The sequence below is a fragment of the Anabrus simplex genome, chromosome 3 (genome assembly GCF_040414725.1).
Source record: "Anabrus simplex isolate iqAnaSimp1 chromosome 3, ASM4041472v1, whole genome shotgun sequence".
Lineage (NCBI taxonomy): Eukaryota > Metazoa > Arthropoda > Insecta > Orthoptera > Tettigoniidae > Anabrus > Anabrus simplex.
In genome coordinates this window covers 330,585,222-330,611,875 of record NC_090267.1, presented here as the reverse complement: position 1 = coordinate 330,611,875, position 26,654 = coordinate 330,585,222, and the positions used below count along the sequence as shown (strand labels likewise).

Here is a 26,654-nt window from a genome sequence, read left to right as displayed (position 1 = left end):
TGTTATTCATAATTTAGAAGTAACAGACATGAAAGTAGCAAGAATGATTGTTGGTACAAAAATGTGGGAACAATGGCAGGAGGGTACTTGGAATGAGGAGATAAAGGCTTATTTAGGAATGAACTCGATGGATGAAGCTGTACGCATAAACCGGCTTCGGTGGTGGGGTCATGTGAGGCGAATGGAGGAGGATAGGTTACCTAGGAGAATAATGGACTCTGTTATGGAGGGTAAGAGAAGTAGAGGGAGACCAAGGCGACGATGGTTAGACTCGGTTTCTAACGATTTAAAGATAAGAGGTATAGAACTAAATGAGGCCACAACAATGTCTAGTTGCAAATCGAGGATTGTGGCGACGTTTAGTAAATTCTCAGAGGCTTGCAGACTGAACGCTGAAAGGCATAACAGTCTATAATGATAATGTATGTATGTATGTATGTTTTATTTTCCACCACAATAACAACTAGAGAACCTGTGCTGTCGTGCAGTGTTCTTTATAAATAGGTCAGATAACTTGTCTTGATATGAAATTGCTCCATGAGCAGCCCGGGTACATTTTGACGCAAATATGATTTGTGGCTGGGGAGTTAATTGAAAATGCGCATTACAGAATTTAGTGTCACAGAATGTATGACCTAAGTGCAACCCTAGCAACCGTGCAGGCTGCGATGTAAGGTACGGATGGATGGCAATGTTACCTAGCAACTGTGCAGATTATGTCTTATGGCTGGTGCTCGTCTGAAATTAGCAGCCATTGATGGATGGCGATAACCGAGAGACATATTTATGAACATTGATTTTCACAAAGGGAAAAGTGTGGGTTAAAAAAAAAAAAATTTACTGTAAGTATTTACCTGTTCATTATGAGAGATGAGAATTTTTGTAGATTTTTTATTGTGATGGTGACATATTTTATGAAACATTTTGTAATTTTTTATAGTTGTATGTTTAATTTAAAAGTTCCAGTTTTAGATTTTTTTTCGCATGGAACTTTGTCCTTGTGGCAGCCCACATTGTCTGGGAAGCAGTTGATACTTTCAAATAAATAATAAAAATAAATGATAACTGCATGTATACATGATGTACACAATTCCACCTATCAATGAGACTGTCAACAATCAGCCTAGTGAACCTGAAAACTGCAAATTCAACAGTAATGCCCATGGAAACTTAAATTACATTCTGAGTGTCAGTATTCACCTCAGCAACCCCGAAAAATCTGGATTAGACACTAATATTGGTAGTTTTTGATTATTTTCACATGTCACTCTCTCCTGACTGCCAACCTAGGGGTGCTAGGGATGTCATACCCCCACAGTATTTCTTCCCAGATAGTACCAAGTCATATGTGCACCATGTATGGTTGAAATTGCACGTTTGTATACAGTTGCCTGTCATTTTTAATAGTTCAGCTTCGCTGATATTACATAAAGATATCTTAGAAGTGAAGCTTCCACGGTGTGAAGAATTCCGGGTTGAACCGTGTTGTACTTGTCTGCACATCACGTACAGTTTGCGACGTTTCGAATACATTGCAGTATTCTTTGTCAAGGCGACTGAAATACCCCTACTCGATCCAAGGTAATCAGTCTCCCACGCAGAAATTGCAATTTGCATTCGAAACGTCGGCAAACTGTACGTGATGCGCAGACAAGTACGACACTGTTCAACCCGAAAAATTAAATTAAATAATTACATAAAGATATTGCTCCTTAACTGTGTGCAATCTGCAAAGTACAGAATGTATTGCAGGCTACGGCAAGCCTTCGCTAGCAATTGCTGGAATGGTCATTTAGTGATTTGATTTTAGGATTACCCAAAGTTGACTGAACTTAAAAAGTTCTGTCAATGCCCGATGATTCACTGGCAGGTAATTCTGGAGCCAATAAGAAAAGACTGAAGCATATTGGTCCAGAAGAATGGCCAGTTGGATGTTTTAAATATATAGATAATAATATTATTGATAATAATAATAATAATAAAAAATAGGGATTTCACAGTATGACAACCAGATTAATAAGACTGAACTTATATTAAAATAATATCTTCTAAACCTTTCTTTCATGCCAAAAATAGAGGAAGGAAAGAAATGTGACTCACCTTTTTCTGAAATTCAATTGCCAGCGCCCGCTTTTCCTTCTCCAATTCTGCTTCTACTGCTGCCTGGATCAATGACTCATCACTGCCGACAGCAGCAGATTCCAATGCTTCTCTTATCCTTTCCTCTCCTAATACCTATAGCAGAAATAGTAAATTCTACATATGCATATGCATCTTTTTGTCCATACATAAAAAGTTTTTGTTGAGAAAAGACAAAACGAAATAAGAATAGAAGTAATATTATGCAAAATATAGGAGTTCATGGCAAAGGACAACTTCAATGCTAAAGACAGATTTGGTTATACAAACATAAAAGACGGTCATACAGGTGAAAATTTACAGTAGGAATGGCATATTCATGTTTTCTAATTGACGTAAGCTCTCCGTATGCAAGTAGAGTTTCTCATGCTGTAACACAGCCGTAATAGTCAATCTCAATTCATATCAAATTATGTGGAACAGATAGTAATAATGTTATTGGTTCCATTAACTACTTTTATGGCTTTCGGACATGCCGAGATCTCTGAACGTTGCCCTGAAAGAGTTCTTTTATGTGCTGGTAAATCTATAGACACTAGGCTGGTGTTTTAGAGCACCTTCAAATACTACCAGACTGAGGCAGCATTGAATCTGCCAATGTAGGCTCAGCGTGTTACTCAACGCTAAGCATAACCAGCGTTTGTTTCTAACTCAGGTGTTCACACCATCTGCGCTTTGCTGTGCAGTACACTTACCTTAAAGCTAAGCGAAGTTTCAGATAATGAGAGGCAATGATTAATTGCTTGCGTTACCTAGCTCTTTCTGAAGATATGGAAGAAGAAATTATTCATGCAGTGTTTCAAAGAGAAGACATATGGAACCTAAGACACAAAAACTATATACAGACATGGACAAAAGTATTCATACCCCTTGCCATCCAATACAAAATGCTTTATTGTTGGACCAATACGGAGTAGAGGTCAAAATTACAAACCCAAACGTATACCTTGTACAGCAGTGGTCATTACAAAGCACAAAATAAACTTGAAGTATATAACAGTACATAACAAAGCAACAAATGCATACTCCATGACACTACTTGTCTGGACATAAGTATTTTAAACATAAGAGTTTCATTTTTGGTCCGTATTGAACTGAGAATGGAAGATAGGAAAAACTAGAAAGGTTCCACCTTTTCAATACAAAAATGTTATAGGTTTATTTATAACATGTATTTGCACTTGGGACTAGTTTCGACGCTGTGTTGGCGTCATCATCAGCCAAAAAATGGGAAAATAGGCCAGTGTGTAGGCATTCATATTACACAAGGTGTTACATTAAACAATACAAATCTTGCAAGGAGATAAAAACATGGATGAATATAGAAACAAATGAATCGTTGAGAAAGCAAAAGTTATACATGTTAAAAAATAACCTTAACCACACATCTTGCAGTGCGAAAATATTCTTCTTGAATGATTCCTGAGTATAAAACACACGCGCACACATTTCTGAAGAGCCAGCAGGCAGGACAAAGTAAAGTGAAACCTTAAGAGATCTTCTGAGAAGAGTTCATCATTTTTCTATGTTCCGATTAAATAATGAAGTCTCCCTTGAGTTCCTGATAAACATACACAACAGGAAATTCTCCTTCACTCTCAACAATAGCTATAAAGACCAACGGTAAATTTCATTTTTCAAAGACGTGAAAGCATGATCTTGAACGTGATGTAACTCCTTTCATCTAACCCATTTTTTACACTAGGTGTTACATTAAATAATATATCTCACGAGGAGATAAAAACAGGGACGAATGTAGAAACACATGCACCGCTGAGAGAGCAAAAGTTGTACATATTAAAAATAAGCTTAAACACATAACTTGCAGTGCGAAAATATTTGAATTTGAAAGATTCTTGAATAAAAGACGCACGCGCACACACTTCTAAAGAGCCAGCAGGCAGGAAAAAGTAAGGTGAAACCTTAAGAGTTCTTCTGAGAAGAGTTCATCATACTTTCAATGTTCCGACTAACTAATGAAGTCTCGTTTGAGTTCCTGATAAACATACACAACAGGAAATTAAACAATATACATCTTACAAGGAGATAAAAACAGGGAAAGTTATACATATTAAAAATAGTCTTAACCACACGTCTTGCAGTGTGAAAATATTCGTCTTGAATGATTCCTGAATACAAAACACACGCGCATACAATTCCGAAGAGCCAGCAGGCAGGAAAAAGTAAAGTGAAACCTTAAGAGTTCTTCTGAGAAGAGTTCATTTTTTCTATGTTCCGACTAGCTAATGAAGTCTCCCTTGAGTTCCTGATAAACATATACAACAGGAAATTCTCCTTCACTTTCAACAATAGCTATAAAGACCAACGGTAAATTTCATTTTAAATATTGTGCAGAGACGTGAAAGCATGATTATGAACATGATATAACTCCTTCATTTAACCCAATTTTTACACAAGGTGTTACATTAAACAATACACATCTTACGAGGAGATGAAAACAGGGCCGAATGTAGAAACAAATGCATCGTTATGCATATTAAAAATGAGCTTAACCACACAACTTGCAGTGCGAAAATATTTGCCTTGAAAGATACCTGAATATAAAAACGCACGCGCACACATTTCTAAAGAGCCAGCAGGCAGGAAAGAGTAAGGTGAAACCTTAAGAGTTCTTCTGAGAAGAGTTGTATTTTAAATACTGTGTAGAGATGTGAAAGGATGATCTTGAACATGATATAACTTCTTCATTTAACCACCTATGAAAGTCTCTCTCTATATTACATAGCTTCAATAACAACCATTCTGTAGATGCACAAAATAATCTTGTAATCTTCACAGGTCCGGTATTCAGCTCGACAGGAATATAAAATTGGTATTCAGGAATACGTTTTTGAGAGTTTGGAGGTTGACTGTGCCAGTATTTGTGGTGTATTGTTGCAGCATTACGTGTACGGGGGGGGGGGGCAGGTTTCTGTGATGTTTATTGCGGGACATGAGGCGGAAAAGCTATGTCGCGAGATGAAGAAGAAACAGAGCGTGTTGTATAGTTTAGGTCTGGGGAGCGGCCATTGTTGGATTAGGAGGGGGGAGGGGAGGAGTGGTAGGGGAGGAGGAGTGGAAGGAAGGGAAGTATGGAGGGTGATGTGGTGAAAGTGTGTGGCGTGACAAAGTATTATGCATAATCTGAAAGACCGATCTGTTTTTCGGGATATTCATGTTTTTGAAAAATTCAATGAGAAAGTCGAATAGGATCTTTGGTTTCTCTGAGATATCATTTAAGTTTAGGTTGGGATTGAAATATTGGTCTAAATGAATATAGAGGTTTTCAGTGACGTCTAGGAGAGAACCTTTGTTTAGAATATCTAGTACCTCAAGATCTTGATTTATTTCAGTAAAGTTGTGCTTAAATTCTTTTATATGTAGGCCGACCGCGGAAAAACGGTTGTGTTTTATGGCATTGACATGTTCTGCATATCTGATTTTAAAGCTGCGTCCTGTTTGCCCTAGGTAAGAACTTTTGCAGTCTTGGCAAGAAAACCTATATACACCTGATTTAGAAAAAGGACTACTTTTATTTATTGATGAAGAGTTGTGTAGAATCTCTGTGCTTCTATTGTTAGTACGAAAGGCTATTTTAACGTTGTGTTTTTTAAGGACGTTAGTGACGTTGTAAATTTCTTTATTGAAGGTAAATGTGGAAAACGTGGCAGTGCTAGTATTGTCTTTTATTAGGGTGGTTTTTGGGCGGTGTCTGAATTTATTGATTATTCTTTCAATAAAGGATTCATTATATCCATTGAATTTTGCTATAGAGCGGATGGTGTTCAATTCTTTATTTAAGTTTTTTCTTGACATTGGAATTTTGAATGCTCGGTCTACTAAGCTATTATATGTAGCCGCTTTGTGTGTTTGGGGGTGTAGTGAGTCATTTCTTATAGTAGTGGCCGTTTGAGTGGGCTTTCTATAGATACTATATGTGAACGAAGAGGGGTGCCTATTGATTGTTAGGTCTAGGAAGTTGATGGAGTTGTTTGTCTCTGATTCTAAGGTAAATTTAATGTCATGATCAATGTTATTAAGGTTTTTGAGGGTGGATGGTGCGTCTATGGAGCGTTCATCTAGGATTATAAATGTGTCATCTACGTACCTCGCCCAGAATTGGATATTAGCAAATTTGATGTTATTGTCGATGGCGGTGTGCTCTAGGAAATCAAGGTAGATCTCTGCTAAAATTCCTGAGGCTGGTGAACCCATAGCCAAACCATCTTGTTTGTAAATGATCTTATCGAATGTGAAGTAGTTATTGTTAATTAGTAATCTTAGTATGGTCATAAAGTCTTGAACTTCTAGTTTACTTAGTTGATTGTTGGCAAGTAAGTTCTTTTCGATGATCGGGAATAATGAGTTGGTTTTTATACTGGGATACATGTTGACTATATCAAAGGAGTGCATTGAATGATATGGTTGAAGCTTGAAACTGTTTAGTTTGTTCACTAATTCTATAGTGTTCCTGATAGATTTATTTGATGAGAATTTATAATGTTTATTAAGAAACTGTTGGATAAACTGAGATAATTTATATAAGGGGCTTGGTCTGTAGTTTATTATGGGTCGAATAGGGACACCGGTTTTGTGGATTTTGGGTAGTGCTTTAGCTGTTGGTAGGCCTGGGTTCATGGTAATTAACTTTTGTTTTTCTTGCTCAGTGAGGAGAAAAGATGTGCTTTTTAGAATTTGTTTCAGTTGCCTTTGAATTGATTGTGTTGGGTCCTTCTTAACTATCGAAAAGGAGTCATTATCTAAGAAAGTTTTGGTTTTTTGAATGTAATCTGTTTTATCCATAATGACTGTTGTGTTGCCTTTGTCGGCCTTTGTAATGATGAGGTGGTTGTCTTTGACTTTCTTTTTAAGATTGAGAATTTGTTTTCTTTCAGTAAGGGAATCTTTATTGATTTTGGTGATAGGGGTCGCAGTGCGATTATTTGAGAAAAAACTTTTGTTTAATTGTTTTTTTACATCCATTCTGAGTTCGTCTTGTAGTTCATGTGGCATTTTGCTGATAGCAACTTCTGATTCAACTACGAGTTTGGAGGCTGTAAGGGCCGAGTTGAAACAAGGCCAGTTGTGCTTTGGACCTTTCAAAAGAATTCTTATATCGTCCTCATCTAAGTTGGTGGTGGAAAGATTAAAACGGAGGCACTATAAATCTCAGATTTGTGAACATTTTATTTGTTGCTATTCACCGGCTTTGGTTAGCCAGGTCAGCTGCCATGAAAACTATTTTATGTTGCCTGCAATAGATCCTGCATCATGTGTGACCACCAGGCCGCCATCCTCATTGAAAATTAAATAATGTTACTTGTTTTTTTTTTACGGTTTTCGGAGACGCCGAGGTGCCAGAATTTAGTCCCGCAGGAGGTTTTTACGTGCCAGTAAATCTACAGACACGAGGCTGACGTATTTGAGCATATTCAAATACCACCGGACTGAGCCAGGATCGAACCTGCCAAGTTGGGGTCAGAAGGCCAATGCCTCAACCATCTAAGTCACTCAGCCCGGCTGAAAATTAAAAACCGCGTAATTTGATATTGTCGTGGCATGCGCCCATAACCTCATTTTTGTTACAATTTAGCAAGACTCTAGGAGGGATGCTAGAGGTTTGTTGGCGACTTCGCAGCGCTAACCTGGAAGCTTACGCCCCTCAGACTCTCTTTGCTTCCCCCTCCCCACCCCCAAGCACAACGGTTACTAACCCGACCTCACCAATCCAGTCCAACGGTCTTTTCGCTGGCCTGGTCTTCTAAATAATCTTGGCAACCTTGTAAGACATGCTTTGGCATCATCCTAGCCGGGCAACATTGGATCTGCAACCTGTGTTTCGCGAAGGCTTAGCGAGTAATAGAACTAACGATTTTTTTAAAGACAGTTTTAAAAATTGCATTTCAATTGTAAATCTCTACTTTCACAGGAAATGAATCACAGTTCAAAATACCGATTTAATTTTCATCCATTCTGTGACAAGAGACCACCGGAGTTCCAACTCCTCGTTCAGTAATTTAATGATTATTTACATTTAAATGTTCCCAACTAATACTGTACAGCATTGCAACAAAATAACTTGCCACAATACATACATTAATACGCCTATAAATGCTAGAATGAAAGGCGATCGTAATTCTCATTCACAACAAGGATAAAAGGAACAAACGAACTTACCTCCTTACAGCCTACCCTTCCATCTGTAGTGAAATTGGGATCCCCTCTGATCCACGGCTCCAGCCAGTAGGACTTTGACGATTTTTCTTTGGGCACTGCCGCAAACACACTTCTTATTTTTCTTCTTCTTCACATTAAATCTCAACACGTTCAGAACATAAAGCGTACGCGTACAACAGTTCGCATAGAAAAGGAGGTACAGGGCATATGGGTTGTGCAACATACAGTAGTTCGACGTTGACCGATTCTCACATATGTCTTAGGGAGGTTCGAGGGGTTGAAGTCTTCGAGGTCTAATTGTTCCTTGTTTCTCCTGATGGAAATTTCCCTAGAACTGTTACTGGTGACTTCTGAGAATTCCCATTTATGTTCATGGGGTAAACAGGTATTGAAAAAAGATAAGATAATTCTGTCGAGCACACTAGCTACAAGAAAAAATCGGATTAAAAAAAAATACACTCGATAGGCATCAAATAGGCAATTATACTCCAAATAGGCACAAACTCCTGAAATAGGCATTTATAGGCACAATAAAACTAGCGAAATATAGCTAAGAAGACCCTAAAACAGATTTATATATCAAAAGCCTACGTTTCTGTACACGGAATAAAATAGGCAAATTCTCGTCTCTAGTCATAATGACTTACCAAGCTAAGTAATCAGGTTTTCACCACCACCACAATCATTTTTCTGTTTGGTAATGTTTGTGGATTAAAATGAAGTCATGCCGGTTATATAGCTTTCACAATATTTCTTGCATTAGAAACATCAGTTTCCATTGCATCCAGTAAAACCCACCACTAGCCGCACATAATACTAAAGACATCTACACTTCTCACTCCTGAGAGTCAAACATTCTTTTGGGATAGGGTCTCATCAAGTATTGTAAAAGACGAGTACGCCTCCTCACTGATCATGACAAAAGGAGTGATGTCCTATATCCATGGAAGTTCTTGTCTGGTGGAACATTTAGTGTGTTATTTTCCAATACTTGGTAAAACGAGGTAGTTCTATACTTTTCTCTATCACTTTGACATACAACAGTCCCAATATCAACAGCCAACAGCTTGCAATTTGCATCAATATTAGCTTGTAACAATATTTTAAAAAATTGTTTAATTATAGAGCCAGACTTTACTGGATATTTAATTTCGATGTGTTTGCCATCCAGTGCAAATAAACAATTAGGAAATTTCCATTTCACCCAATACTTTTCTGCTACTCATCACCAATTTCAGTTGTAAGGGTTGGAATATATGCCACCCATAAAACATTCCATATTATGATAAAAGTCAGTTTTGTAATTAAGAAACTGCCAACACAACCAATCGAAAGTGAAGTGTCAAAGAATGAAATTACTCTCCAGTGGCAAGATATCTGAAAGAAATATCAAATAGGTTCAATTAAAAGTGTATTTAGGATGGCTGTAATAAATAAGAAAGTTGTCACTTGTGGTAATGACTGTATTATTGACATTTGTAAGTCACATATTCTATATAAATAAAATCGTAATGACCGTGTGTCTATACATTGACTATTTTGGTGAAATTTCCGTACAGTTATCCGTTTCAGGTGTAATAATGACGATATGCATAATTTTTAGCTTTGGTGTCTGTTTGTCTGTCCTTCTATAACTTGAAAACTACTGCAGATATTTGAACCAAACTTTATATTTAGCATCCGCCTGTCCAAGGGTAGGTTTTAAGGTCAATATCATTTCAAATTCCCGGAATGGACTGGGGTTTTATAGGGAAATGGAATGGTGATTTTACTCTCCCACAGCATATAAAGTACAAAACTAACCTGACTGGAAATCGACCAAACTTGATGGAAATCCAATTCTAATTTTTTTTCTTATGTGCATTTTTTAACAGGAGAATTAATAAGGGAGATATAACGAAACGTCGGTTTGTCAGGCTAAGTCCAGCGGACATAGCCTAAAAAGTGTTATAGTGGAGCAGATTCCTCATCTATCTACATAAATCATATCGTAACGACCGTGTATCTGTACATTGACTATTTTGGCAAAATTTTGGTACAGCTTTCCATTTAAGGGGTAATAATGACAATCTTCATATTTTTTAGCTACAGTTTCCTGAAAGGCCAGGCTGAGTGGCTCAGACGGTTAAGGCGCTGGCCTTCTAACCCCAACTTGGCAGGTTCGATCCTGGCTCAGTCCGGTGGTATTTGAAGGTGCTCAAATACGACAGCCCCGTGTCGGTAGATTTACTGGCACGTAAAAGAACTCCTGCGGGACTAAATCCCGGCACCTCGGCGTCGCCGAAGACCTTAAAAAGTAGTTAGTGGGACGTAAAACAAATAACATTATTTAAATAACATTATTATTAGTTTCCTGAAAGTCCTAAATTTTACCCCCCTCGACCAAACTCAAGATTGCCTCACCATCTTGACAATTAAAATGAAGCAAAATTATACGTTTTAGCCGGTAATGTACGGAAAACTTCCAAGATCTTTAAATTTTTCAAATTTTATGCCGAAGAATATCGAAATGTGGAGGCAATTTAATGACGGTGCAGATCTTCGTTTTGAGGTTTTTCGCGGCTAAACGGTAAGTCCTATCACAAACCAGATGGCACAATCTCTGTTCAATTTGGAGTGATCTACAACTTTGTCCTGAGACATTTTGTTGTCCCTCTCTCTCCCTTATAGAGTAGATTTGGCTGTATATTTCGATTGTTCGTAAATTTTGTGCTTTTTACACTATGTTACTTAGATTGTCACACATATAGGAAAGATAGAGTAATCGAATTTCGCACGCACATTGACATGACCAATGGGTATATGCGAATCAAATTTCATGATTCTAGCTTCTACATAAGTATGTGAAAAATAATGTAAAATGTTAAAAATGTACCCAAATTTCACCCCATTCAAAGAACGTAACGCAATCGAACCCATAAATATGGGAGATATGAGAAAATATTTTAAGACCAAACATGTAGAGTGATAAAAGGGACGTCTGAGGGTGCAAACCGTTTGTTGGTATGATATACCGTTTAGGAGCAGTAAATCTTGAAATGAAGGTTTGCAATTACAAACGTGGCCATGCTTATCTGTCATCTATATAAATATAATCGTAATGACCGTCTGTCTGTAAATTGACTATTTTGGTGGAATTTCCATAAAGTTATCCGTTTCAAGTGTAATAATGACCATCTGTATATTTCTTAGCTTTGGTGTCTGTCTGTTTGATTGTATGAGTTCTTATAACTTAAAAACTACTGAATATATTTCTACCAAATTTGATATTTAGAATCCACCTGTCCTTGAGTAGGTTTTAGGGCCAATATTATTTCTGAATACCTAAATTTACTAGGGGTATATCCGAAACTGGAACCACGATTTTGTACTCCCTTGAAATATGCACATCAGAAATTAATGGAAATCTACAATCCTTAATGGAAATCAATTTCTAAAACTTTTTTTCACATGTGAATTTTTCGACAGGAGGATTAATAAGTGAGATCATGAAAAGTCAGTTTTGCAGGATACGTACAGCGGACGTAGCCCAAAAGGTGTTGTACGTGGAGCAGATTCCTTATCTATTTATATAAATAAAATCGTAATGACTGTGTGTGGCTGTACATTGACTATTTTGGTGAAATTTTCATACAGCTACCCGTTTTAGGGGTAATAATGACCATCTGCATATTTTTGGTGTAATTTCCTCACAGTCCTAATTTTTACTCCCCTCACCCAAAATCCAGATTACGGCATAATCTGCCAGACAAGCAAGAAAATTGAAATTTGGCAATATTATATGTTTTAGCCTGTAACGAACGGAAAACTTCCAAGATCTTTAAATTGTTCTCTTTTTATCCCCGAAGAATATCGAAATATGGAGTCAATTTTAATTATGGTGCAGATCTTCGTTTCGAGGTATTTTATGGGATAAACAGGAAGTTCTATCACATAACGTATGGCACAATCTCCGTTCAATTTGGAGTGATCTTCAACCTTGGTCTTAGGACTTTTTGTCGTATCTGTATCCCTTATTCGTTAGATTCGCCTCTATTTCTTGATTTTAAGTAAATTTGGACATTTTACCTGCATAATTCATACTTTCAATCACTTACGGGAGAGACAGAATCATCAAACTCTACATGAACATTGGCCATTTGTAGCCATCGAGAAAGTGTGCGTCTGCTATTGTAATCAGTACTCCCCACACCGACTTTGACTGGCAGTAGGAATGGGGTCCTTCTCCAACTCCTGTGTAAATGGCATTAGTAAGGAGGGCCTACCAGTGTAATAAACAATTCATTTCTCGATTTGATTTGCATAAGGCAAAGGAGCATGCAATTTTGTTCAACTCCCCTACCTGATTGTGTTTGGGTGTAGGTAAGGGTGCCTGCCATTATAAAGAAATGTACCCATCTAACATGCGACTAGCATTAGGCATAGTGGCCTGCTATTTTAATGGAAACTCACCAACTCTATGTGACTGGCAGTAAGCTGGCTGGCAGAAGGAAAAAGGGCCTGTCATTATAATGATAATTGCACAACTCAATTCTGACTGGTAGTAGAGAAGTTGCCTGCCATTTTAATAAAAAATCCTCAGCTGTTATCTGTCTGGAAGTAAGAAAGGGGGCCTGCCATTGTAACGAAAACTCCCCAAATCGATTGTGCCGCACAGTAGGCAATGGGCTCTGCATTTATAATATAAATTTCCCAACTCGACTGTGAATGGCAGTAGGCAAGTGAGCCTGCCGTTATCATCACAATTCCGCAACCCACACTTTACATTGGAAACAAATTCTGGGGAACTCTCCATGCTATTTCTTGGATAACGCTTAGAGACATGCAATTTTAGAACAATCTTATTTACTGCACACACAGTATTTACTTCGATATTCGAATCGATGTAGAATACCGTAGCGAAGCACGGGTACATTTGCTAGTTCTTTAATAAGAACTGTATAATTTGAAAAATCAGTACAAATACTTATCTTCTCATTCAGGCCAATTTGTTTATATTTCAGTTAAAAGTGTGAAAGCCAAATGGAAATACAGAAATTACTTCCAACGAGAGTGCAAGAAACTGAATCATCCAAGATCTGGAGCAGGAGCTGATGAGGCACCGAAGGAATCATCGTGGCAATATTTTGATGAAATGTGTTCATTAAAGATGTTTTGACTTCTGATAAAGTCACTTCCAGTCCACAAGAAGGACCTGAACTTGGCAGAACCCAGGAAAGAATATCCAGAGACTCAACTGGACATGAAATACAATCATTAACACAAGTGAAGAGTACATACCAATAAGCAGCTCTTCTATTCATCCTTACATGTTAAAAGGCAAAAGAAAACATAAGAATATGAATTGCTGGGTGCTGAGGAAAGAAAATTGGACTTACTACTGAAAGAACTGGAACTGGAAGATGACTATGACAATTTCCTCTATAAGATGAGATTTTAAGATTTTGTTGCCGGACTTCAAAACATGCCTCTGTGGTGGAAACTTTGTTTGGGACTCAACCCGCTTCGCGCCAAGACCTGATCTATTGGATCACAGGTTCGCACAAACTTGTCAAGCTGATCTGTTCTATCGGATGTCAAAGTTTTATCATGATACATTCGCAATTTCAGCCTTTGCCTGATCTCCAGTGGCTAGTTCTGTAGTTTAGGGCATGGAGTACCCATTATAGCCATCAGATGTCTCTGTAAAGCTTTCATACAGAAATTAAATAATTTTGAAATTCACTTTCAACTTGTTGGCAAACATGGAGTCAAAGAAGTGTATATGTGTGTGTAGCTCAGGAGAATATAATTATTTACGAGAATGTTTAAGAAGATTATTCAAGTAATGAAGAGGACATTAAGGAGTGTGACTTGCCGGAAAGTGTTTCAGATACAGAATTAGCTAGTGAACATGTTATTAACGACATTGTAAAACTATCCCAGCCTGTTCTCAATGCATGTGACACACACAACATCCCAGGTAAGTCGTACTCCTTGAATTTTTTTCACCTGATGTTTCTTTAAGTGAAGACGAGACTGATTGCGAGGATGATAACACTGATGGTATTGATATGAATCATGGAGTGAATGATAATCCAAATCAGGTAATGAACAATTTATTACAGAATAGTGTGCCAGAGGAAGATGTTCACCACAGTTCCCAGTGACATATCTTCAAATGCCAGAACTGAAACATTTGCCACCACAAAATTCCAAACCTATAGAGTATTTTAACTTAACTTTCCCACAATTAATGGTACGAGACAAACATTATAAAAACATGTCTCCTTCTGCTAGGACTAAGACTCGGGAAAATTGACATTGCCAGAAATGAGGACATTTTTTGGGGAATGTTAAAATTGCTAACAATAGCATTATATTGGTCACAGCGTTTTTGTACCACACTGTACCATGGTTCAGAACATTTTCCCAAAACTGATTTCAATTAATTTTGAAGTTTTCTCACCTCTATGACAACACTGATCAACCACCACCTGGTCGGCCTGGTGACAACCTATCTGCCAAATTTAATCCTGTGGTTGAACAAGTCAACTGGGTGTTCCAATATCATTTGATTCCTCATCAGAACATCAGCATAGATGAAAGTCTAGTTGGTATGAAGAGCCACTCATCACTAATGCAGTACCTGCCAAATAAACACCATCATCGTTGGGGTATGAACTTCTGGATACTCTGCGAGAGTGTGGTTAACTATTGCCTTGCATTTTATGTTTATAAAGGGGCCAAAGACACATCAAACAGAGCTGTCATGATGCAACATAGCCTAGGGTATCTTGAAGTGAAGAGACTGTTATTTAAAGTGAAATTACTAAACAGGGGGTACCGTGTACTCGATAATCTTTTTGCCAAACATGGATTGAATTGCTAAGGTATAAAAACTATGTTGGGCACTGTCACTAAAATTGCTCACAGTTTATATAAAAGCAAGGACAAATTATCCCTACTATTACACCCTGTGATGTACAAAATCCCCAGTACTTGCGGCAAGGTATGTATTGGCCAAATATGCTGGTCCATTGGTACTCGTATCAACGAACACCAACAAAATATCTGTCTTAAGCAGCCAGACAAGTCAGAAATAGCTGAGTATGCCCTATTGTTGGGTCATGATGTCGCGTTCCAAGATGTATCAGCTCTTACCCACACTAAACACTACAGGTCTAGGATTATACGGGAACCTGTCGAAATACATAAAAATCCTCACAATTTCAACAGGGACACTGGCTATCAATTAAGTAATATGTGGTTGCCAGCCATGGAGGATTTACATAGTTCTCTTCCCTGTCCTTTCACTGTTGTTATTTTGTTTCAGTGTTTTTCCAAATTTGTACATTCCCATCACCAGATGGTTCATCCAGGCTATGCGCTAAGTGTACACCAATTATGCCCCCCCGACCCCCTCCCAGACTGTCTCACATTATTATAATGTTATTTTGCTTTACGCCCCCTAACTAGCTTTTTACAGTTTTCAGAGACGCCAGGGTGCCAGAATTTTGTCCCGCAGGAGTTATTTTACGTGCCAGTAAACCTAATGACACGCAGCTGACGTATTTGAGCACTTTCCAATACCACTGGACTGAGCCAGGATCAAACTTGCCAAGTTGGGGCTTGAAGGCCAGTGCCTCAACTGCCTGAGCCACTCAGCCCCGCTATCTTACATAAATATCATCCTCTTGTTTTTTCCACACACTTTCTTTCCATTCTTCAGCTCTGTTCTATTCTTTCCTGGGTGTCTTCCACTGCACTTTAATTATTTTATTATTTTCTATTTATTTCTTCTACCTCATTCATCCTTGATTTGTCTGATGACCTTTCTGTTACTTCTCACGCACATGCGGTGTATCTTAATTGGAGCTTAGATGGTGTCATCAGCTCCCACTTGGAATGCTAGCGCAGTGCCAGCATACAGCGAACCATCTGGTGACGACTGAGCGTACCACCTACTATGACCAACGGTAAAGCATTCTTAAATTCAAACCCTCATTATCGGAGAAGTCTTTCTCGTGAATAGCCAAGGCTTTCTTCTGAAGAGCAAAGTTCTCTGTGAAACTGTGGCCAATGTTGAACAGCAATGAACAGAAAACAGTAAAGCAACAGAAGTCCTTGTGATATGAATTTTATCTTGTTATAATTTAATTTTGTCTTGTCATCATGTTAGGTAAACAAAAACATTTAAAGAACTGAAGTGTTTATGCAAAGTAAATTATTGTATGAAGCTTTCTTATTTAAAAGTTATTTAGGCATATGAAGAAATAGACTATGAAGAAGATTTATTTTCAAAGAGATCTGGGTATTTACATTTCCTGATTTAAATTGTATTTTTCTGTAAATTATAGAAAGGGATTTGGAATTTTTATACATGACTTGTGAGGCAGGGTGTGCCACGTGTAAGTGGTCTTTTCCTGTCGTTTTGTAATATCTGCGAAGATGCAATTTCAGCAGAAAGGATTATTCCAGAAGATAATTATCATTGGCCAAAAGTACAAGTGCTTTTATTGACTAGTATATTAGGATTTTTAATTGGTGAATGTGGCAAACTGGAGTGTTGCTATTGGTTATTTGTAATCACTCTATTTCCTGTTTGTGGCTCCTCGCGTGTGCGAGTTAATTTATCCGCGTCTTTGAATTTGGATCACTACAGCGGACGGGCGCGTTTAGCGTCCGTCCCGCAATGGGTCGTCAGCCGCCAAAGGTAAGCGCTTTGTTTTTGCCTGATGTTATTTAAATGCATTCTCATGTTTCGGACTATTCCCACTTAATGTAAGTTCAGTAATTATGCAGAATTTCATCTTGCGTGCCGGAGTTTCCTCTAGTTTTCCACATTTTCCAAAATAGAGCATTTATATGACTTAGCAATTGTGCTAGTCCGCAACGTGTTGTTTTCAGAGGCAGACCTTCTTTTCTAACTCTAGTTGTAATTGTAAGTAACTGTAACACACTTTCTTGAATAGTGTAATTAATTTTTGTTTCTTTCGAGGTTGCCTCTTTTCATCCTGTAAACTTAACTACAATCTCAAAGTTTGTTCGTGACCGAAGAGCTTAATTGTTTCCCTTACACATTTTTTGTTTTGTATCTCAAGTATCAGTTAATCCGCAGTTCATTTATTTGTTCATTTATAATTGTATATTCATTTTCTCAATAATTATTTGTCTGTTGGGTGTATTATTGTAAGTCTTTTCTTCCCCATAACGTCAATCATACGTTCCCATGGACCTCATAGGCTTCCAAGCACCTTCCACCATCCTTTCTTAGTTGCCATATTTAGGCCTGTAAGTGTTCCCTTCTATTTGATGTAAGTTTGCATATCAAAAGATACTCGTCACGTTTCCACGTTTTGATGCGATTCACCACCACTGCGTCATTTACCATTTCCTTATTCATATTATTAAGTGTCTATTATTATTATTATCATCATATGTCTGCTATATTTATTGTTATTATTACTATGTGTAAGCATAATTGCCCCGATTACCGCCACAGAAACATAAAGAATTTCACCTTGTTTTCTTTACACAGCATAAGCCCAAAAGCCTATACCATGTCTAAATCTGTACTCCTTTTGTTAACTAATTCAGACGCTAAAGATGGTTAATGTGTAGATAAGGGAAAAAATAAGAAGTGATAAAACATGATATGATTCTTCAACACAATAGTTTTATCGGGAGTATTGACAACAGTGACATGATGCTCTATGCATACTTGGATGAGCGAAGAACCCTGAAGTACTGGAAGAAGGTGTGTTTCATTGTGTTTGGCTGGGTGATGTTGAATAGTTATGTACTGTATAAAATGACCACAGATGGGAAGATACTGACGAGGTTTGATTTTATAGGAGACATAGTTGAGACAATAGGAAAAGAGAGAATTTTTTAAAAGAAAAGCAATGTTGATCTTGATCCGATTGTTGGGAGGGAATTTGGGGGCTTAAAAAATTTGAAAGGAAACTAGGAAAGACAATGCTGCGTATGTAGAAAGGCCAGCAAAGAAAAGGGTGGAATATGAAAGTGATCCAGCACCCTTTGCACAAAATGTGAAAAAAGGCCTGCATAGTCCGTCCATGTTTTCCAAAGCACATCTGTTGGAGATAAACATGGGATAAACATAATTTCACCTTGTTTTCTTTACACAGTGTTGTTGTTTGAGTCATCAGTCCATAGACTGGTTTGATGCAGCTCTCCATGCCACCCTATACTGTGCTAACCTTTCCATTTCTACATAAATGCTGAATCTTACATCTGCTCTAATCTGCTTGTCATATGCATACCTTGGTCTACCTTATCGTTCTTACCACCTACTCTTCCCTCAAAAACCAACTGCACATGTCCTGGGTGTCTTAGATTTATCCAATCATTCTATCTTTTCTTCTGGTCAAATACAGCTAAATCTATCTCCTCTCAGTAAGTTGACTCAGTATCTCTTCATTCATGATTTAATCTATCCATCTCACCTTCAGCATTCTTCTGTAAAACCACATTTCAAAAGCTTCTATTCTCTTTCTTTCTAAGCTAGTTATCGTCCATGTTTCACTTCCGTACAATGCCACGCTCCAGATGAAAGCCTTCGAAACCATCTTTTTAAATTTCTGTTTGAATGTTCGAAGTGAGCAAATTTATTTTCTTAAGAAGGCCCCTCTTTGCTTGCGCAAGTCTGCATTTTATGTCCTCCTTACTTCTGTCATTGTTAGTTATTTAGTACCCAAGTAACAATATTCATCTACTTCCTTTAAGACTTCATTTCCTTAATATTTTCTGCATCACCTGACTTTGTTCGACTGCAAGCCATTACTTTTTGTTTTGGACTTATTTATTTTCATCACGTACTCCTTACCCAAGACTGTCCATACCAAAGATTTTAATATTACTTATCTAGACTCACAGAGAGCGCTGGTGCTATGCGGAAAATTGAATATCTTCGTGCATCGCCATGCTGCGGGAACTTCAGTTTTGAATGCATGGTTAACACGTGGTGATGTTTACAGTTTCTTGTGTGTTTTTCATGGGGATTCTTATCGGTTAGCGCATCTGTGGTTGTGTTATGTGATAAAGTGATAATTTATAATATTGGTAACTATTTTAGTGATAAGTGCGAGCTTACATTGATTGGCGATATTAAAGGAGAGTAGGCCTAAGTTAAGCCGTAAGTGCGGAGTGGAGAACTATTTACGATGGTGACCTTTTGTGCAGCTTTCAATTGCACAGTTGGTATCAGAAAGGATCTGGTATTTCTTTTCACAAGTGAGTACAAATTGAAATGTTATAAAATTACCATAATCGAGAATTGGATACAGATTGGTAGATTCAGGGATGTATGGACGTGGCAGTCTTAATATTTAGGCTTCTCCTTGGCGTTTTTCATTTCATTAGGTACAATTCTTAAGAACTAATCAGCTATTCTGAAAAAGCGCACATTTTGTTCTTAGTACCCGTATTAAAATTTCGATAAACACGGGCCTAGAATCCGAAAAATATGATTGATAAAGCTTGGTAAACCCATCTATTTTAGGTCAAATTATGACTTCAGATTATTAACAATTATCAGAAAAATGATTTATTGATACCATTATCCATGTTTTCAAATCTCCTTTATAATAAAAGAATTGTTAAATATGCTGTTCCAGAGAAGTTTGACTAGGTTGACTCCTACTTTGCACTAGGAAACACTAATCAGTCTACCTGTTTAACTCTTATATTCATACGTGCTTAATATTCAAGCTCCTTTATCTTCTTCCTTATGTGAATTATAATGTTCCTGTAATAGAAAAGTTAGAACACATTTTCAATTTTTATTTGTGCTCAGAAAATATCCTTTCAGTTCGAGTTGATAAAATCAGTAGGCCTAATATTGATTGGTATTCAAGTTGAGAATAGTATGAGAGGGAATTTTGCATCCTAAATGATATATTTTTCCTCTCTTAAATTTAACCAACTGGTAAAAATATATTTAATTCAGAGAAACTTAAACTAAGCTAGGTATTCTTTTCATTGTTAGAAACATTTAGAATTATGAGGTAGAGTAGCACTAGTGTAATGAGTTTTTTCAGGAAGAATATTTTCAAAATGTAAATTTAGTGAAATGTAAATGATTGCTGGCTCCACCACTCTGTTCTGTAATATATCACATGAGGGTCTATTTATGAAGCAGAAGAATATTTTGTGATAAATCAATGGGAGAATGTTCTGTCATTGTACCAGGAATGGTTGGAAAAAAAAAAAAAAGGAGATAGAAATACCGTATATACATTTCTTTGATTTCGAATACATGGCTAATATTTTTAGACATATTGCTTACAGTTTTCCATTGAATAAGCCTGAACTTCTGTCGAAGTGGCTTGTTGCTGTTAAAAGAGACAAGTTTGTTCCAACTTATTCCCATAGACTATGTTCAATTCACTTCACAGAAGCAAGTTTTTGGCAATCTGAAGGCAACAAAATTCTGAAAGATGATACAGTGCCAACAATGACTTTCCAAATCATCTAAAAGAGGTACTTGTAGGTCAAGTAATTTGGATTAGATATTGTATTACTTTATTTTTATTTTTTATTAATGATAAGGCTTTGCTTATGGTAGATCCAACAGGCCTATATATTTTTATTTTTTCAGACTGACAAGGCTCCTCGTAGGATTTTAAAAAGTAAGTTAGATTTTGGAAGGACAAATCAACAGAATAACACCATAAATCCCAGTCCATGTAGCAATTCAGTCAGTGCTGTAAGTAAGTTAGATTTTGGAGGGACAAATCAACAGAATAACACCATAGATCCCTGTCCATGTAGCAATTCAGTCAGTGCTGTTACACAGTGCATTTCATCTGAGCACAATTATTTTAGTGCAGAAAGCCCCACAAAACATATGAAAATCTCAGTATATCTAAGTAGATTTTAGATAGCTATTTTCCAAAACCATATAGAAATTATAATTGAAGGTATACTCATCCTGATACACTATTTCAAATCCTGGAATAATAATAAAAAAATTTCATTTAGATGGGAATTAGTAAAGTAAGTAAAGTTACTTGTGGTGAACACTGGACATAACTTTATTATTTTACAGATTTCTGCAGTCATATACCTTTTCAACAATCTGTTCATAGTAGTAATAATACTTGCTGTGATTACTCATCAGAAAGAAAAGTTCTGCCATGTAACTTTCATAGAAAACATTCTATTTCACAAGTTTTCTTTTTGCCAATATTACAGATTCTTGCTTTTGATACAACTGTTTGTAAATACTGTAAATATTGAAAGAATTGATGGATTACTGGTGTTTTCCAGTCTCCTAAGTCACAGGTAAAAGATTGTTTTTCTCCTCATGATCTGTAAATCATACTGAAGCTGTAAACTGCTGTGATTTGAAAATGTCTTGGTATTTTCATGATAGCTTAACTGCCGAATCTAGGATTTAATTGCATGTGTCTATTCCGAATATGCAAACAAATCAGTTAAAAACATGGACATTATAGTAGGCCTAATGTGAGCTACATATTATTTCTTGAAGATTATTAATTTAATGTACTGGTATACAATGTTTTTCTGTTTTTGGAGAGTGTTCTCTAAATTTAAGAAATGTGTTTATCTACGTAGGTATATATTTACTATCATTACTAGTGTAGTTTGAAGTCTTCTTATCCAGTTTACTATTGTTTTATTACCTCTGTTACTTATAGGTCAGCTATCTAAAGGAATTTTGGAGATTTGTTCAATAACAATGCAAATGTGTTCAGTTTGTATGCATGAGTATCATTTCCGCCTTGATTCTTGTATATTTATTGCGTATATTCACGTTAGTCGGTGTAGGCTGTGCCATATATTATTAATGAATTAGGACCTGGGAATAGCTAAGTTTCCCTGATGCTTGGAATGCAACATTTCCGTACGGATCTTCTGTTTTCTAAAGCGGCACCTTTTTAACATTTTATTTGGGATGTATCTAATGAACATCTTTTCTTACCATGTCATCCTGTACCGTAGGAATAAAAATAACCTGTCGAGGGGTGTTTTCATTCATGCGCAATTGAAGTTAATGCATGAATTCCATACTATGATCTCCTCGGCGAGCTGTGAGGTGCCCGCAACATGGCATACGCGCATGGACAGCTCTTCCCCAGTCACTCGCTACTGCGCAGCCAACGGTGTAGGGCCTTGGTCCATACCATTCAGCAATTTCTCCAGATCTTCAGCAGTCTCAGATAAAATAATATCACCAGCAAATCTCAGGGTTTTGATTTTCTCTCCTTGGATTGCGATTCCCTTCACAAATTCTCCTTTGATTTCCTTTACTGCCTGTTCTATATAAACACTGAAAAGGAGGGGGGGGGGGGGCAAACTGCAACCTTGTCTCACTCCTTTCTGGATTGCTGCTTCTTTTTTCAGAGCCCTTCGCTTCTTATCACTGCAGACTTATTTTTATACAGATTGTAGATAATTCTTCGTTCTTGGTATCTAATTGCGGTCACCTTCAGAATCTCAAATAGCTTGGTCCAATCAACATTATCAAATGCCTTTTCAAGATCTAAGAATGTCATGTATGTGGGCTTGTCCTTCTTAATGATCCCCTTCCCATTCACCACATACAACTGTTCTTGAACCTTCATGACATCACAATATCATCTGCAAATAACACGTTCATTTCTCTTCCTCTATATGCTGCTTTTGCTGTTTTCATGATGTCATCCATTACTATTGTAAACAGGATTGGTGATAGAACACCTCCCTGTCTCAGCCCACTAGTGATTTTGAACCAACTTGTCCTGTCAACTTGTGTTTGTATGCAACTACAACATTCCTTGTACACTGATATGATCATTTTTATTACTCCCTGTCCAATTCCTTTTCGCACCAGACTGTCCGAAATTTTAGTCCTGGGACACTGTCATATGCTTTTTCAATGTCAATGAATGTCATCATCATATCATTCCTATACTCCCATTGCTTTTCCATTGGTTGTCACATAATGAAAATGGGCTCTATTGTTGACCTTCCACTTCTGAAACCAAACTGATTTTCAACCCTCAACCTTATCCTATTTTCCAGTATCCTCTCCATTATCTTAGCAACATGGGATATCAGAGTAATTCCCCTGTAGTTCTTCAATACTTTCTTATTGCCTTTCTTGAAAGTTGGAATGATTATTCCTTTTTGCCAATCCTCAGGGACCTACATATTCTCCCAGACAATCCTGAGAAATCGATATGTCCACTGCATGCCTACAAATCCAGCTGACTTTATCATCTCCACTGAAATTTCATCTATTCCAGCAGTTTTTCCATTCTTCATCTTTCTTACTGCCATTTCAAATTCATTCATTGTAATTTCTTTATCCATTTCTTCATCAACTAATTGCCTTACCTGGTGGTCCATTGAATGACTGTCATTATTTCTCATGTTCAGCAACTTCTGAAAATACTCTCTCCATTTATTTCTTATTTCTTCTGGCTTTGTTAATATTATGCCTTCTTCATCCTTCACAAATCTGGTGTTTACTTGATCTCTTTTTTTGTTTCTTAAGATACTGTACAATAATTCTTTGCTGCCCTGCATATCATCTCTCAAATTTTGTGTGAATAAGGTCCAGCTTTTCCTCATTTCTTCCTCCATTACATTATTGGCCAAATTCTTTGCCTCCACATATTTTCTTCTACTTTCTTCAGTCTTAGATGTTTTCCATGCCATTTTTTTCCCCCTTCAGTTTACTATTTACCCTATCATTCCACCAATGTGTCTCTTTGTCTTTACACTTCCTGATGTTCTACCACATACCGCTTCCTTAAATCTTTTCCATTCATCTTCAACACTCTCCATCCCCGTCCTGGGTACCAAGAGTATTATTTCCCTTTGAAATTCTTGTATGTTTTTCTCCTTCAACTTCCATACTTTAATTCTTTTCTCTCTTCTTAATGGGAGTTTTTCAATCTTTCCTACTTTCAGTTTTCCTATCACAACTCTATGATCTCCACCAAAGGCTTCTTTAGGCATGGCTGTAACATCTAAAAGGTTCTTCCAGTGTTCTTCCTCGATGAATATATAATCAATCATGGTCTTTGTTCTTCTGCCTCCCCAATCATACCTTGTAATCTTCTGACTGTTCATCCTAAACCAGGTGTTTCCAACAATTATTTGGTTCCTCATGCAAAAATCCACCAACAACTCACCTTATGGATTTACATTTCCATATCCAAAGGGCCCTAAAACATCTTTCTTTCCTTGTCTTTCCATTCCAACTTGTGCATTTAGATCACCCATGAATAGCACTTCTGTATCTTCTATATGTCTCTCAACTTCCCCTAAAAAGTCCTCTAGACGTTCATCTATGCAACCTGTTTGTGGGGCATACCACTAGAATAGATCTTTCATGCCATTTTCAAACTGGAGTCTCATCACAATCGTCCTATCGCTGACGCATTTTGTAGACTCCATATATTCTTGGATTTCTTTTCTAAGTATGATGACCACTCCATTTTTTGCTTCAGGTTCTCCGCTGTAATACAGCCTGTATCCTTCTTTCAAGGGAATCTCTCCTGTTCCCCTCTTCTTGGTCTCACACAGTCCAAGTATGGCTATATATTTTTCTTTCATGAAGTCAACGAGTTCTTCTGTCTATCCCGTCAGTGTCAGGACATTTACTGTCGCAATCTTGATGTAGTTCGGTGCTGATTGCCCACTTCTCACAGTTCTCCCAACATCCAAACAGTTGCGTGTCGTTTTTAGCAGGGGGCGCCCTACCTTTTTCGAGGCACCATATCTGCTTTATCCATATAGACTATTGTTACGATGGGCTCGCCACACCCAAAGGTTAAATGGCATTAAATATGCTTGTCATTTTTCACATGTGTACGCACTTCAGGCCTGGCACTAAGAGGGTTAAAATACGTGAACATGTCAGTGAAATTGAATGTAATGAAAGACAGAATACTTCAGTTGAAATGAGCTTTATGGTACCATCTGAAGCATCTAACGAACCAACATTTTCATTATTTATTCATCAATATTCGTTGCCTCAAAGTTGTATTTTTTAAAAGGATGGATATGTTTCTAGGTTGGGGGTCTATCTGAAATTAATGTGGACAGTTTTGGGTGAACAAAAAACAGACACCATAATAATGTGTTCTATCTCGGAAACCATTTAGAACAGGGCATATGTCCGTATGAAGATGTTTATTTCAAATGATCATTCCTGTCATAACCCTGAATATTGACCATTCTTCCTCGGACACATTGTATATTGATCTCTTGAAAGCTTCTTAAGTTTTTTCTATTTGCTTTATGTTGCACCGACACAGATAGGTCTTATGGCGACGATAGGACATGAAAGGCCTAGGAATAGGAAGGAAGCAGCCGTGGCCTTAAGGTACAGCCTGGTGTAAAAATGGGAAACCATGGAAAACTATCTTCAGGGCTGCCGACAGTGGGATTCGAACCCACTATCTCCCGGATGCGAGCTCACAGCTGCGCACCCCTAACCGCATGGCCAACTCATCTGGTGCTTCTTTAGTTTCTCCAAATGGGGTGCACGGAGGGATCCTAGAATGGCCTAGAATGAGATGGAGGAGCTCTGTTGTGGACTGTATTGCAAATAGAGGAGTCGATAGCAATGAAGTACTAGATGAGGAATGGTGGAAAGATCGAATAAGGTGGAGGGAGGGCTTTGGTACACTATCCTACCCAGAGAGAACCTGGAAAAGAAAATGGACGAAGAAGAAGATGTGCAATTGAAAACAAATTATTTTACATTTCACTGAACAAATTATCGGTAAAAATAAAATTTAAAAAATTCTAATTCAGACCCTGTTTTCAGGATCTGTTGATTTATAACTGCGCCAGCTGTCAGCATCGGCTACATGTTGGGTTATGGTACACAAGCCTACCATCACCACTTCACTTGCAGGCATCAAATGTCATTATATATATTCTTTAGGTACAATTACCTCACATACAACATTGAACAGTACACTGTATATGACTAGGCGAGCACATGGCGACATTGTTTGTTTAATATCACTCGAGCCTTTGCGTGCTTGAGTGGATTGGACACAGCCGACGGCTACACTGCCATCTAAATAATAGATTTTTGACTGACGGTCAAGTAGTATCTGGATTTTACAAAGTTCCACGCTGAACCAAAAGATGACAGTACAGTCTATTATTGTGTATTTTGTCGTCTAAGAGACGGCAGACTAGCGGTGGGCGATTTATGTCAGGCCTCGCCCAACATGCAACTGGAAAGGAAATATTGCAATGTTGGACCTTTCCCGACAGATGAAGGGTAAGGGTTAAGCAGTTCAAATGGTAATGTCTATAATACGAGCCCTGAAAGCATCACTAGCAACATTAAAAAACTC

At 37.5% G+C, this 26,654-nt stretch overlaps 1 protein-coding gene across 1 annotated transcript in view; it reads right to left on the bottom strand.

The window, feature by feature from the left end:
• The window catches only part of Mitofilin (inner membrane mitochondrial protein mitofilin), a 197,711-nt gene that overhangs the window by 19,015 nt on the left and 152,042 nt on the right, over positions 1 to 26,654 (bottom strand). Inside the window, exon 9 of the mRNA XM_067143176.2 lies at positions 2,101 to 2,235. Within this exon, the coding sequence (XP_066999277.2) occupies positions 2,101 to 2,235 (135 nt within the window). The remainder of the gene's footprint in view (positions 1 to 2,100; positions 2,236 to 26,654) is intronic.